This window comes from Corvus kubaryi, unplaced genomic scaffold, assembly GCF_017639235.1.
Source record: "Corvus kubaryi isolate FWS band 111438036 unplaced genomic scaffold, C.kubaryi_AGA036_p1.0 37397, whole genome shotgun sequence".
In the NCBI taxonomy this organism is placed as follows: Eukaryota; Metazoa; Chordata; class Aves; order Passeriformes; family Corvidae; genus Corvus; species Corvus kubaryi.
In genome coordinates this window covers 11,895,720-11,911,988 of record NW_024581136.1, presented here as the reverse complement: position 1 = coordinate 11,911,988, position 16,269 = coordinate 11,895,720, and the positions used below count along the sequence as shown (strand labels likewise).

The 16,269-nt window shown below is 39.6% G+C and overlaps 1 protein-coding gene across 1 annotated transcript in view; it reads right to left on the bottom strand.

Moving 5' to 3' along the window:
* The window catches only part of PSMD1 (proteasome 26S subunit, non-ATPase 1), a 63,551-nt gene that overhangs the window by 9,035 nt on the left and 38,247 nt on the right, over window positions 1-16,269 (bottom strand). The window contains exons 17-19 of the mRNA XM_042042438.1: window positions 9,964-10,078; window positions 8,003-8,119; window positions 3,073-3,175 (exon numbers count right to left, since the gene is read on the bottom strand). Coding sequence (XP_041898372.1) covers window positions 3,073-3,175; window positions 8,003-8,119; window positions 9,964-10,078 — 335 coding nt within the window. The remainder of the gene's footprint in view (window positions 1-3,072; window positions 3,176-8,002; window positions 8,120-9,963; window positions 10,079-16,269) is intronic.

Sequence of the window (16,269 nt, the reverse complement as noted above, 5' to 3'; positions counted from 1 at the left end):
TCAGAAGTTGTTTCTAGACATTATCAATCTAAGCTGCACAGAGACAAGCTCCTGCAGTATTTGCAGCAAAATTACATCTCTGCCAGACAACCAAGTCTTAGATTTGTACTTGCAAAGCAGAGACCAAAACAGCTCCATATGTTGATGTAATGCAGAAACATCCAGCTAGAAACAAAATTGAAAGACTGGACTTGCAGACAGACTGAGAAAGTGTTAATCTGATCTTCCATCTTCTGATGAACACAGTGAATTGAGGTGAAGAGGGCACCAGGCAAGTCCATTACCGCTGACAAGACCCGGGGCAGGGAGGTTAACTTTGTTAAAATACAAACATCCACTGGTTGCAAAGTCAGGCCACTTTGTAGCTGAAAATCCCAAACTGGAGTAGCTTTTCCCTGCCTCACACAAACAGCCACCTCAGCAGGGCCACGCAGCAATGGAGCTGTCTGAGTTTTAAAGACAAACAGAATTCTCTTTTCCTGCCAAAACTAATGAAGCCCTGACTGAAGCAGTACTGTCATCTTGGGTATCTGTCAGGGTTAGTCCCAGGAGAGGCAGTGGAAGGTGGGGCATTTTGATGCCAGTCTGTAGGATGTTCTGCATATATTCTATCTCCTTCCTCTTCCTTTTGTGGTAGCAATAGATCTCCTGCTGTTTGACAGGAAAACTCCTTCCTGCTATTTCTTTGAAGAAAGACAAAGATAAGGTCTTGCCTTTTTCTACTGCTACTCTGCTCTGCTGCTGATAGCAATCTCTTGCCCTTTCACCTGCATTTGCCACAGCACTGTGGAGGGATTGCCTGAGGTCTTGTGCTATCCTTAAACATGGCGAGCACACTCAGATTTCTGGTCTTCTCCCCCATCTTCACTTTGAAATTTATTTTACTGCATCACTGTTTAAGGACCAGGCCTTGATTATCTGCAGATATTCTGAATCAAGCAGCTGACTGAATGTTGCACAAGCAGCTTAACTGGGCTTTATCAAACTTTTGCACTTTAATTTTCAGAATTTTAACCTATAATTCAGAATTAGAACCTATAATTATCCAATCTCTGGTATTTCCTGAACAAGCAACAGATTTAATATTCAAAAGATGCTGTCATGCTACTTCTTTCTGCTGTTTTATACCCACAAACAGCCCACCCTCACTCCCAGGATTTTGCAGGGAGCAGGAAAGGTGGGGAGACATAATACTGCACAATTGTGATTTATCTTCATGATTAAATAACACCCCTGACTGCCTGGAAGGGAACACATTCCAGATCTTCGGCTGGATGAATAAAAGCTGTGACATGATGCCTGGAAAAAAAAATTCAAAAAGCACAAAAGAAAAAAATGCAGGGATCTTTGGGTAGTACTATAAGGTCAATCTCCCAAAATTCACACTGCCACTGGGGCAAGGGGGGGTTGGGGAAACCCCCCAAACCCTAAGTTAAATTTTGTGTCTACTTTTTTCTTATTTTATTAAAGTAAAAATGTAGCTGCTGAAACTTATCAATTAGGCAATGACCAAGTTCTTCATTTCCACTTCAGTGCTCCCAAGGTACCCCACTCCTTCCATTAAACTACCAGCATAAATGGTTGCCTCATTGTCAGAGCAAAAATCCCACTTCCAGTGCCTCATTTCCCAGTCATGCACTGGAAATCTTGCACTTCTAATAAAACCCTGTCATTGGAAGAGAACTGGACTTTTTTCCTTCCCCCCTACCCCCCAAAAAAAGACCCAACAAAAAACTAAATTCAATTGCCCCAACTGTGGCAGATAACACAAAGAACCTTTTCTTCCTGGTAGTGATAATTAAATTCTATAACTCATTGTTTCAGATAAGCACTTCCAGTTGTATAGGAAAGATAAAAAGAATTTTTTCTTTTAGGAGGCTCTAATGAAAGTGGCAATAGGTTAAGAAAAGGAGTTCACAGCCTTCCTGGAGTCTCTCAGCAAGAAATAAAGAGGTTAAAGTTGGCACAAATTCCCATGAAGTTTATTAAAACTGGACATTTCTGGTTTCCCAGTCATTATACAATACATGAGTGACACAGAAAGCAAATAAGATTTTAGTTGCATTTTTATGATTTAATCTTAAGGGTCAGAACTCAGAACAGGTCTGCACTGCTGAGAAAAATCCCAGAGGCAGCTAGTGTCTGCCTTCCCAGCAAAAGAGTATGAGTATGGGAATGACCAAAATTATTCTAACAGTCTCATGCCAAGAACATTGCTCAGTCTGAGCTCCAGGAGAGGCACCCAGGAGGCAAGAACGCAGTGCCTGTTACTTTCCTCTCTGAGCAGGCCTGGTCATCTGTGACAGAGCAGCCTGACAGTCACAGGCCCACCAGGAAAGCTTTTTGAACCTGCTTTCATGCAGACAGGTGCAGGCAGCACTCCGTTCTCCCCCACCACACAGCCTGGAGATGCAGAGATTTCATACAGACACTGTACCCACACTGCAGGGCGCTGCGCCTAAGCCACGCCACAGAGACAAATTTGGGGCTCCTTTGCTTATGGACTGCAGGACTAATCTTGATCTCAGGAGTACAGGAAAAAACAGCTTGTTTCTGCCTATCACAGAGGATAAGGATGTGCATGGCAAGAGAAGGCCTCAGCACAAGAGACCAGATGGGAAAAACTGTGATTGGAAACTTGGAAAAGAGGTGCCATTGACAGACACAGCATTGTGCAGGTGTTACCTCAGCAGATTTCCAAATTTCTGGAGCAGGTGATGATTTAAAAAAATAAAGAAGCAACCTATCATGCTATAATAAATCAACATTCAGGGTGACAAAACAACTTAAAGAAAAACTATTGTATTTGTCCAGACTTCTGGACATGAATTCTGCCCCAATGACTGGGCTGAGTCTCTCCTAACAGAAACATGCTGATATAAGCTGAAACTACAAAACAGGGTTTATTTCTTTAATTAGCTGAAATTCCTTGAAATCTGAGATTTCTTGCTACTATGACATGAGAGGCATAAAAAACCAGCACCTCATCTCCCAAACGAAATTTGCTGTTACAGTGATTGCAACCAAACAAGTTTAAGAAATTTTGACAGCTTTAAACGTTTGGGGAATTACCTGCATCCAAAATGCCTTGTGCCAGGATTGCTCCAAACTTTGCCATAACATCATCATGCTTATCATTGATCACTTTGGAATAGAGCTGCCTGAACTGGCTGACCTGGATAAAAATAATGAAAAGGAGGAAAAAGAGAGAGAGATTATAAAACTGACTGCATGAGTCAAATATTCCATCTTTAAGGGAAGCATCCTCGATTTCTGCATCCTACGATGACGTTTGCATTTTCAATAGCTTTAGTCACTGGTGTTACAAGTCACCCCATTAATAATTAATTACAGAGATTTTCCCCACTTGAAGATATCCATATACTGATTTTAAAATATTCAGGATGGACGTGCATTTCCAAACCATATTTTGCAAACCTTATAGGACTACCCTGAGAATCTCTGGAGTGTCACTGGAATAAAAGACCAATTGATGAGTTTGTAGCAAGAACTACTCTGTGTTCTTAGGTGACTGACACTGCACTTTAATAAATTTCCTCCATTTCCTATTGCTGAAATCCTCCAACTTATTCCATTATTTCTGTACAATATTTCTGCTGTATTGATAATGCCCCTATGATGCATCATCAGCAAATTTTGCTACTGTACTCCTACCTTTTAACTGAGAATCATTAAAGAAAATATTTAATACAGTAACAGTTTATGCCATGGTATGTTCACCACAATATCTTAAGTACACAGTAAAGGAAACTGCTAAATCTTTGCTTATGGCTGCAGTGGTTCAGGAAGGTATTAACCTCATATGGAGCCAATGCTCCATCTCTTTGGAGAAAGTGATGGGGCAACTCATCTCCTACAAAATGGAGCAAGATGTCAACAGCCAGCCATTTCTTAAGCTGTTGAAGCAAAACCTGCCAGAGTTTGTCTAGTAAAGCCCTTTTGTCCCCTATTATTTTTCCTTCAAACCACAGCAACAAGCACAACCCAAAGTACTGTGTAAGTTTATTTCATATGCTATGAAACCCACAAGCTTTGTTTCTCCCTTGAAATCTTCAAGCACTTCAAAAATTCGACAGCATTTGGAAATGCTACCAAGAAATTTATTTGGGCAACTTCCAGGAGGAACACTAAAATATAGACAATGATTAATTTCATCTTTCTAACAAAATACACAACCCATTCTGATAATTAGTGCTGGCCAAAATGACATGGCACTGAGTTCAAATGAAGCCAAACACAGAACCTTGGAAACAGTGAGGAAACAACAGAGACTTTGAGATATAAGAACGATACAACACCATTTCCTACCTCAAAGCCTGTCATTTATCAGGCTGTTTACCACTTCTCCCTCCACCAGTCAATATTCATGCACATAAAGCCCAGGAGATTGTCAAGAACAAGATTTTATAAACAGTTAATGACAGGAAATATTGGCAGGTGATGTGCACAATGCTTCTGGCAAATGCAAGCTCTTAAGAATAAGAGCATTAATAAAATCTAATAAAACAGGTTTTAAACTGTTTGCATGTTCTATCTATCTTCTTCAAAAGATGAAGTTATTCTGCATACACTTGCCCTCTTGAAGGAGTGTGCAGAAACATCTCACAGTATCAGGCTTTCGTAAAGTAAAGGTGCAACTAGAATATTGCAAAAATCATTCTTGCACCCTAGCAAGACCTAGCATTTCATCTAAACCACAGAAACAAATTCTCAACAACAATCTGGTCCTGGTCTCTTCACATCTTGAAGACAATAGGCCAATATGACTGAAGGAGGATGGAAGAAAAGGCTTGACCTTGTTTATTATTTTCTCATTTTGCCAAGATGACTATCCTAACACAAAACCAGGAATTGAATTTACTTTTTCAAGTAGTTCGACACTTAGTTTTGTCTCCAAAACTGCTGACTTAGTTGCCCTGCAGGTCACAAACACTTAATGAAGTTGTCATTGATTTCTGTTATGATGACCTCATCACATCTGTAATTTAGGATTCCATTTCACAAAATAAACTTGTTAATATTTTATATCCAGCACTAATACAGGTCTTAAATGTATCAACAGAGGCCAGGAAAAATCTTGTTGGCTGCACATGGAGGAATTGTTTCAACTCCAAAGAGACCAAACCACCTTTACTCAACACCTGCTACCCCTTTATGGACTTTAAACAACTTTCAAGTTCAAGGAGCGTTCATGTAATTACAATTCCTTATTTCACAATTCTTTATTTAAACTTTTTATTTAAATTTAAACTCTTTGAATTATTCATTTAAACAAGATTGAGCACAACAAAGAGGAGGACAAACACATTGAGAAGATCACAGTGAAGTTATTTCAAAGGCATACTTTTACCCTTTTCTCACAACAAAAATGGCTATTTTAAAACCAAAATACTTTGATTCTTAAATCTCTGTTTATTCCTGGCATTTCAGCATTGCAATGCTCAAAACCCTGATAGCAGTTAATTCCTGAAAAAATCCTAAACTGTTTAAGGAAGATTGTTTGCTACCGTCTTCACCCCAAATGATCAGCAGAGGATTGAAAGTATTTCTAACCCAAAGCTCACAAGTAAGAAGTTTACTGAAAAAAAAATATAAAATCCCAGAACAGACAAAACTGAGCAGCAATGACAGAAAGCTGGCCAGGCTCTATGACCCACTCTTTATTAAAATCACCATCTCTCACACGCAAAGCATCTCCAAAGATTTACAAGCAGTGAGATGATGATACATATAATTTAGCTTCTTTGTAACCCATCAAGACCATACAGCTTGTGGGATACAAAAATCATCACACTCCTCTTCCTAGCTGCTTATCCAGCAATGCAAATACCCACATCCATCACATTAGACCCTTTGGCACAGTGTCCAACGTGTCACTCAGGAATCTAATCCGATCAAAATATGTCCCTGCAATCCAAAAATGGCTCCTTTTCTGAACTCCACCCTTTCACATCAGAGTTGAGTAATTTTTTTTTCAGACTGGCAGAGAGCTCCAAAAAAAGTTTCCCATGGATAATAAACAACTTAATTGGCAGCATATCCCCCAAAATATTCCTTTTACTTTCGAGCAAGAAACCATAATGGTTATAATCAACTTTTGGGGTATTTATAACAAGGAAAATTTGTATATTCTGTGCTTAGTTCCTAAATTGGCAGAATATTTCAGGTTTTATTTATTATTTTGTAATCTGGAATTCTGGGGGTTGTTTCTGTTTGGTTTTTAATATCTGTAGTGCTTCTATGACTAGACAATGAATTGCCTTCTGTATCTATATCAGGTAACAATTTGGCATCAAGCCGTTTCAGTTTCTGGCCCCATTTTTAAACAAGCCACTGACCCCCATACTATACATCTCCTCCTGTATTTGCTGACCAACTATTTTAACTACCCTTTTATCAAGCAGAAGCATCACACATAACTTGGAAGCCAAGGTTTCCAGGCCTCTTTGGGGAAAGAGATCTGCCTTATTACACACCTCAAATAATCTGTGTTTTCACTAGCTGTTTTCCTACTCACATATTTCTTTAGGACAAACAGAGTCTTTCACCTATTATCTCAAAAAGCCAGAAACTCCAACAGGCAGCCTCAGCAAGTGATCCACATTTTAGGATGTCTGACTGATTCAGAGCAGATTGCAATGCCCATTCCAAGAGGATTAGGGTGCTTTGAAAACTAAAATGAATGGATTCTCACAATGTTCTTTCATATATAGAAGTATCATCCTTAATTCTTTCAGGTAGGAAACTGAGGCATGGCAGAGCTATACAATTTGTCCAGTATTAGAGCGACACAGAATGATTAAATCTGATCTTCTATACTGAGGCCTGGCATTCCAATCACCTGACCAAGGAACAAACAATAAAAACAACAATTAATTTCTTTCCACAGAGAGATGAAATTCAACTTCACATTACAGAAACTCTGTATTTTGGAAGACAAGGGGATCCAACAAAAGTCTAGTGTCCTCCACTGGCTTATTCAAGTGAACTACTATTCTTGGCTTATTCACTTGAACTACAATTCTGATAATATAAAGAACATTCCCAGAATCTGCTCAGTGAAAACTAATATTTTTCTTCCTTTTTTTTTTTTTAAATAATTTGAAGGAACAAACTGTCTGCCAGCAAATTTTCATGTTCCATGACTTGGAAATAGCCAAACACCTGTATTTGTAGATTTCCTTCTCTGACTTTCCCAAGTAAAATTTTCCACTGGACACAGAGGGTTTTTTCCTTCTTCTCATCTAAATGAAGTAAAAAGTGGCTGTTTTTATCACAGTTCAATTTCTAAAATGACAACAATAAAAGCAACCCATATACAGCAGATGAGCAGCAAAGTACCAGCTACTGCTGTGCCTCACCACTCACTAGAGCAGGTGAAATGTGGAACCTCAGAGCTTCTCCTAATGCGGACTTTTAGTCTGTACAAATGTTTGCATATCATCACCTGTCACACATTCACAGGGAACCTCCTTTTAAAAGCTAAACACAGCATATGCAAACCTTTTCGCCTTATGAGCAGAAAACTCCATTAAAAATGGAGTATTTGCTATAAACTCACTAAGCCAGCTCTGAAGCTGTTTCACCTGAAAAATGTAAGACTAACTACAAAGGAAACATTGTTCTTACAGGACCTCTCTGCGTGGTGACCACATCCAAATCTAAGCTTACTATCATCAAAACCAATCTCTTCACAGTCACTTTCCTATCATTACAAGATGCTTTGAGGGCTTTCAAGGAAGAGCATTTATTCTTGTAGTGCCCAGGGTTAGAATGCTGCCATCCACCAGGCATGTTCCCATCATTCAGAGCACATGCTCTGATCCAAGCAGGAGCTTTCCACTGCACATTCAGCTCTGGCTCTTTACAAGACATGTGCAGTCTCTTGCCAATGCTTAAATGCAGTGCCAAGCACTAAAGATTTGGCATCCAAGACAATTTTCCCACCTAACAGGCTGGTATGTGAGGTGTGACACACTACCTTTGGGCACGTGATCTCAGTCTGCTGGATCATGATAAGGGCAGATGCAATGAGAGCTCCTTGACGCACATAGTTCACGGGATCATTTGTCATCGGCTCAAGCAAATTGATTGCTTCCTAAGAGAAATGAAGAAATACAAAGTCACAGTTAATACTACTATTTTTAGTATGCCAGGTTTCAATTCTCCAGTGGAAGGTTATCAGATTGATGCTATCAGATATACTTTTTATAATGTTTTGCCTAATCTTGGCAAATGAAGCAGAAACCTGTATTTCTGTAGATTTTAATCTAAAAATTGGGAAGAAAAAGAAAATAAACACTAAAAACAAGTGATGAATGGGTGGAACAAGATCTACCTGCAGAAATAGGGCAACAGCTAAACAATAGGTATAAGCAACAGATGCATTCATCACATTAGATTCCAAATTCTTGGCCTTAATTGTTAGAACCTGTAGCATTTAGCATCATTTAGGTAATCTCTTGTTCAGAGTGCTCTCGTGTCCATACTTAAACTGAGGACATGAGCAAATGCAGTTGAGTGCCAAGTGCAAGAGACTCCCAGTTCAGACCCCTCTTGGTGTTACTTCCATTACGGTGAGGCTTTTAAAAACAAGTTCATTTTATACAGAACATTATTTCAAAGAACCACTTCTAAAATAGCATTATGCCTTCACTAAGACTGCTTTTGTCATCTGAGCTAAGTTGGAGGCTGTGCTTCTTCACCTGAAGGTGACTCATTCACTCTTTGGCAAGCATTCAGTACCATGGATGAAACACGCACTATGACAAAAAGCTGAACTTTTTGATCTCCAAAATTGAATATATTTGGGCCTTCAAAACCTGCTAATAGAAGCTCTGGAAGGCATGTGTCTGTGTAATCAGATGGTTTAGGTCATCACACAATGCATCTGGAAATAAAACAAGACTAATTTTTGCAACTAAAAGCATTTCCACTTAAATTAACTTGTCAGATGCAGCAGATTAAAAATAACTAACTCCTTGATTCCACCTTCCACTTGAGAATAAAGCGACCTGGATAAAAATAGGACTCTCAGATTTGCTTTCAGATCTGCATGCTTTAGCTACTAAAGATGGCAGGCAGTGCACGTCAGCATTCTGTGCTTTTGGCAGCACAAGTGACAGTCGGGAGTGCTCACACAAGAGCCACGAAGTGTTTAATACTGGAAGAGATGAGACAAATAAGCAAGAGATTTATCATAGACTCAGAAGCATGACATATTTGTCTGTGCACCTGTTCTGAAACTGCAATTCTGTACCACTACAGATTATTATACACATGTGGGAGAGGCAGAGGGAGCTTATTCCCAAGTTTACTTGCTGCTTGTTCCAGTGAGTGCTCACTTCCCATGGCAAGAAGTGGGAATCCTTCTACTATAAAAGGTCTATTACCATCCATGAGAATTAACCTTCACTGATACTTGTAAAGTGAGAATAAAATTTACTGGTTGTTACTTACACTCCTGAAACTACAATAAATTTAATTAAATTTCATTGCACTTGGCTTTACTACATGGATCTTCCATGAATCATGTAGCACAGGAAAGATGAAAAGAGCTAGAAGCTAAGCAAAACACCTGCTGTTTTCCTGTCACTGGCACTCCAAGGGCAAAGGAGTATTGATTTTGGAGTCCTGAACATACATTTAAAGTTCAGTGGCAACTTGACAGTAAGAAAACTCTAAGAAAAGTTTTGAAGACAAAATTCCAAGAATGTGGCAATAATGTATAAAAACATTCTTTTATTTTATCTATTCTGTACAAGCAGGAAAAGAAACTCTACGCCCAGAACAGTTAAAGAATTTAAAGTAGTGCTGTACTCCAGCTGGCCAGCAGTGTACATGTGTGAGAAACCCATCTGCACGTGTGCTGTTTGCACACAAACGTGTCTGTGGCAGGAAGGAGCAGGAACAGTCTTGGCCACAGATGCTTCTGGCCCTCACCTTGTTTCCAGTGCCTGCACAGCAGATCCCCAAAGCCATGGCAGCCCCATAACGCACGTGGGGATTGTAGCTCTCTGACAGCAGAGAAACCACACTCGGACACTGCTCTGGAGTCCTAGAGAAAGGCAAAAAAAGAATGTTGTTTATTATTAATATTGTTCTTCAAAATATGGTATTGTGCTTCAAAATGTGGAGACTTCACTCTGTTCATACCCGAAAATTTCAAATTGTTCTTCCACGCTGTATGTTTTTGCATTTCTCAAAACTTAACCAGATGGGAGGAACAAATGGGCTAAGAGAACAGCGATGTGCACAAATTAATAAACTTTCCTATCACTGCAGATAATCACACACAGTTCCCACTACTAAAGTCTTCCTTTTTAGTGCTTATTTTCTGCCTTTAAAAGATCACCCAGCAGAATGATAAATCTATTGAGGCTGAGGTCTTTATATCTAGAAATCACGCTTTTTTGACAGGCTTTCCACTAGTAGAGGTTTACCCTCCACAAGACACAGAGTACTAAATTTCCCATCAGCAGACACAAAACCCACCACCAGTACTCAATCAACCTTCAAGGCTGGTGGGTCCCAAACTCCCCTTTGCAATCATGGCTTCTGCCAACTCCTCCTCACCCCCATCTCCTGCTGTAAATCACAGCATGAGAGGAAATGCTGACACAACACACACTTCCAATCAGTTTATGAGCAATGTCTACTGCTGCCTCCTTACAGCGTCATACTGTGACTGTTGCTGCCTTCTAAGAGATCTGAGATGGGTGTATATGCTCCATGCCTTGCCAGCTGGGAACTAGTGTCCTGCTGCTCATTACAGCAACAAAGCTTCCAGCCCAGTGCTGGAAGATGAAAGAGAACCTTAATTTCCCACAGACAGAAGCACATGGTGCTAATGCAAACAGCTTTGTCAATATTGAGTATTTCTGAAGTAGGACAGAACTCACAGGTGTTGATATATTAATTTCCTTCCTGTCTTCATGGTCATATTTATCCCTCCTTTAATTTTGATGCCACACAAACCACTTAATAATATCAAGCACTGCCAGTTTCAGCATATCCAGTCTCATGACACCACGAACACAAGAGCAATGCAGGAATGCAGTTGGTAAGTACATGCTCACGAAGAAGAAAGATGTAAAACTATAAACTGTGTTCATTATATCTGTTTATAGAGTGAACATCATCTGGCTCTTCATGCCATCTCATGGTGTCTTGCAGCCCAGACTAGCATTTTAATTGTCACGTTCACAATCCTAGAAGCAGTCTTGCAAGCCATTTACTTCTACTATAAACTGATTTCAGACTAAAATCTTCTTGGAAGAAGCCAAGAGCATGTTAGTTTCAGCTTCCTTTCTTACATTTGCTACACTGAAAGATGGAAGTTGGAGGGTGGCAGCAGTACCTCTTTGTACACAGGAATTATGTAGGATCATTGTCTGCCAAGGCACTCAACAACTCAAGAGAGAAAAAACACTACAGAGTATACTCCAGCATGGGTTTTATTTAAATGAATAGCTGAATCATAGAAAATAGTAATAAAAAAGACTTTAGCAATAATCTAGTTCATTCTCTTCTTTCATTGTGACAGGGGACAGAAGACATGTTCATATAATGACACACTCATACTTCAGTTATACTCTACACACATAATCAATTAATTTCTACTCCAGCTATTCCCGTTTCAACACTTTCCCACGCTCTCCTCCGATAACTAGTCCTGAACTCTTCTTTGCATTCCTCTCTCCTGCTCCAGCTGATCACAGACAGGCAGCACTACCACACAGGCTCCAGTCCTCCTCCAGAACTGCTGAAGGGACCCAAAGGCACCCAGGCTTCAGAGGCTACTCAACGCCTCAGCAGTAATGGCAGCAAGCACCCACACTGCCCTCCTCCCCCCACACCACTTCCATCTGAGTCTTCCCAAAGCAGCCACATGGGGAATGAATCCCACCTACCAACATGACTTTACAACCCCCCCCCCGGCCTTCAACAGCAGCAAAAGAAAAAACCACAAGAGAGAAGGAAACACAAAGCTGCTGGGAACTGCTGCCTCCAAGATGCAGCCATGATAACAAATGTTAAGAAAGGGAGACAAGCTGGGCAACAGAACAATTCTGTCGTGCCCTATGAGTGAATACGACAAACTAAAAGACACATTTAAAACTACCTATCAGTCTGTTGCTCAACTAACAGCTTAGATGCTGACAATGTTTTCTTTAAAAATGAACTGATGTGGAGACTAGGAGACACAAATCCCATAATAAATGAGCCCAAGCATTCAGCTGCACAGAAGACTTCAGCTCTTGCACAAAGACCCTTAACACCTTTGTGTTTGCTTTACTTCAGATGTTAAACAGGCAGATTGTGAGCCAAAGAAGAGAAAAACACTTTCTGGCAAAGATGTGATTAGGCACTCTGAAGCATTAATCATTAAATTCCTGTTCAGAAAGCTGGATTTTATAGAATCATTAACTTGGACACGTATTTGTGTCTGCAGGCTCAGAAGTTATACCACAGTTTTCATTATAAAATCAGGATGAATGTACATTAATTGATTTTGGAATTCTTGGCCAGATTTAAGTTATTTGTGGCCATTATTTGAAATACTTTTATCTCAAATCTATCCATAAAATGGTCAAACATTTTGACAGCAGGCCTTCCATTAATTCACTTTGGGAGTTGAAGCAACTTAACGGGTCCCACTACTTTCCTCAGTAATGCAGTTCTCTCAACCCCTTAATCTTCAAAAAGTGTCTTCTCACATAACAGAGATCCAGAAGGCAGATCAACAAGTGGGAAAGAGTCTTGCTAAAGCGTGTATCAGAGGAACAGGACCTCAGTGCACAAGAGCACTGTTGGCATCAATGCTGAAGCAGTAACATTTGCTTACTCCTTTATTGCTGAGATGTTTTACAAAGTCCTATATGGTGTTGCCAAAGGTCAGTATAAACTCAAATCCACACTCCATAAAATTTATAAAACCCAAAACAATTCTGTCAAGTGATCAAAAGAGAAGTTAAAAAGCCCTCATAAGCAGTCACAGGCTGTAATCATGCTCCCATGGCACTACTTCCATCTGGTACTCCAGTTGGGGAATATGTTTAAAACATGACCATGTCCTCCTTCCCCTGGCCCTTCACTGAGAGCACAGCCCCTCGAGCTGCTGACTTGACATTCAGCACAATCCAGAGGGACAGTCCTCCTGCTGATGGAGGAAGGTTCCACTTCACTGGTACCAAGACCCACACAGGCTCCCAAACCAAGTCCACCCCTCTGGCTCCCTGCTGGAGACCTCCTCCACTCTGTTGACTGCTGATGGCTGAATCAATGTGGTGACAGAGTAGAAACCTCTGGTGGGAGATGGAGAGAAATAATGAAGAGTGTGAGAAAACTTAAAAACAGTACTAAAAAAGAGAAGTGGTTTGTCACAATTCACACTCAGCAACCGGCTACTCCTACTCAGTCCTAATACAGATATCTGTCATTCCTGCAAGTTAAATACAGAAAACAACATCACATGAAATACCAAAATAACATTTGGAGATTCAGTGGGCAGAAGTTTTATCTCCAGACACAAATTTTTCCTCCCCTCTTTAAAGTCACAGTAAAAATTCTAAACCTGGAGTAGATTTAATGTATTTTGAGGACAGAAGCAATGTACCATAGTCCTCTAGCATGACCTTCCCATAACACAATCCAGTAATTTCATCTTAAAATTCCTACATTAAAGCCTAAGGCATGTCTCTAAACTGGGCTGTGTATCTTAGAAAGTTAGGCAATGTCTGTTTTTGAAAACCAAATTATCTTTAATGCACTGGTTCCTTCCTTTTTTCCTAACACTGGTTTTACTCAAGCAGTTTGCTTTTGCAATTACACTTTACTACAACAGCAAAATGATGACAAAAAAATGGCCCAATTATTTCCTTCATTTTCATCTGAAAACTGCTCAGCTGCTCCTACATAAGCCATGAAACCACAGACGTCAGTGAACCCAGACCTGTACACAAAAAAACCCAACATCACAACTAGCTTCAACTTTGTTCTGTTACAAGGAAACTAAATTAATAAAGAAGCCAAAAACCTCTGAAAGTTTCTTCCATGGAAGTTCAACAGTGTAGTCAGCTACAGCTTTGTTTCCACCCTACATCAGGATAAGTTTTACTGTTGTGATAAATGGGCTGCAGATAAAGGACTTCCTCCAAGATCCAGTTTGGTTTGTTTCAGAAGTCAAACAAAATCATAAAGAAAAATAAAGATGCATCAAGACAGCAATAAGAGATTCTCAGCAAAACATAATAGCTGGCATTTTATTAGTTTTACTCACCAACTGGTTGCTCTTGAAACCTCCACAAGAAACAAACACCCAGCACTGTGGATTTTGAATCTTCCCAGAAACCAGAACCAGGGAAAACAGAGAGGAGCTGCCTGACTCCTGCCCACTTGCCTTATCCTCAACTCTGAACTCCTTCCTGGGACTGTTCATTTATTGGATATAATTAAATATATGTGGCATTTATAGATAGATATATCTAAATGCCATATTCTCTCCATTAAAAGCTGATACATAGCTTGTAAGTAGCCTAGAATTTCTGAGAAACCAAAGATAATTTTGAATTCTTCATTACTTCCAAAGAGAGAGGAAAGAAAATTTTTCTTAAGCCTCCAGTGCAAAAATTAACAGAATGAAAACCAGGATATTGATTGTTAACGCAGACTAATACGAAAAAAACCGCCCAGGTCAGCTGCACACCGAAGGTGGCCAGATTCCCTTTCTATCCATGGTGTTGACCTAAACTGGTTTTTTTTTTCCTGAAGGTCATTACAATTGCAACATCTGCAGATATCATAGTTCTTAGCAGGCTTTGCCTGCAAGAGCCTTATTGGGCTACTGAAAGTTGAGGATCACAGGTACATTGGCTCTTAACAATCCACTGCAATCTTTTTTCCCCAAGAGGCATGCAACAAGATAAACTAAAAACTCAGACTGCCATATTTTGGAGCACATTCCACGTCAAGCGTCTTATATCACAGACCAGCTAAAACCACATCCTTTGAGCAGTTTATCTCCAGTCCTGTAAGCTGCACATTTTCAAGGTTAATGCATTACTGACATTTTTCTTTATATTTCAGCAATTTTTAAACATGAAACCCCACATTTTTATATATATATATATATATATATATATATGGTAACTTCAGTAAGTAAATATACAGAATATACATGAAAAAACCCCATCACTTTGGTCTCATGATTGAGACTAAAAATGGAAGCATCTGAAGCATCACTAATTTGCACTTATTTTTCAGTCTAAATATTTAAGGACTATACAACTCACCGAAACGTCAGAGAATAGAAGAACAATGTCAAATACATCTTCTAAATTCCTCATTAAGTGTCCCCAGTCATATTTCAAATTATTCTAAATATTTATAACTTCTTTAAACTATTGGTCATGAATTCATCATTTTATACAGAACTATTTCCACAAGTTGTTCTAGCAGTGTAGTGGCAATGAAAAAAAACCCCCAAGTTTAACAGAAGTTTCATTTCATCCATGAATTAGTTAACAAAGGAGAAATGCAGGTATTAACTGCACAATTTCCAGTCATTTCTGGAGGAGGGGGGTGTGTAGCAGAAAGGGGAATATGGAGAAAACAGAAAACCTGCAGAGAAAAATGCAACAAACCAATACATTCAGTGTAGACTAAACATCCCATCTCTCTCTCTGGACAAAAAAATGATCCCAGCTATTCCCAAACCAGGAATTTCCTGCAACTAAGTCATGTAGAGCACAGCAAGTGAACTTGAGGGAAATGTACTGACTGAGTAGCACTCACCAGAGACAGCTCAGATCTGACAGAGACACGGCTCTATAAAATAGCACCGGCAATTTGAAAACAGAAGTAACAGCAAGGGATGGGAAATAAAAATAATATCTTTGTATGGCTCAAATATTCTGTTTACAGTGGACCAGGAGTGGGGTCTAGCAATATTTAAGGTTTACCATCATTTACACAGGAGAAGAGCTGGAGGTGGGGACAGGACAGTGGCCTGCAGAAAAAGCCTGGCCACAAGATACAGTGAAGAACCTGCTGCAGATCTGTAATAGATACAGAGGAGGATGTGTTTCTCAAATGATTCAAACCTGGCAAAGCTCAGAAAACAACACAAGGGCAGATATGTTTTTTATCTCTCTGAAATTAAAAAATGCACCAAAGAGGTAAAAATACTTGCAAGCCAACATACCACTAAACTTGTATCATCTTCTGCAAGTTCCTAAGATAACTGGT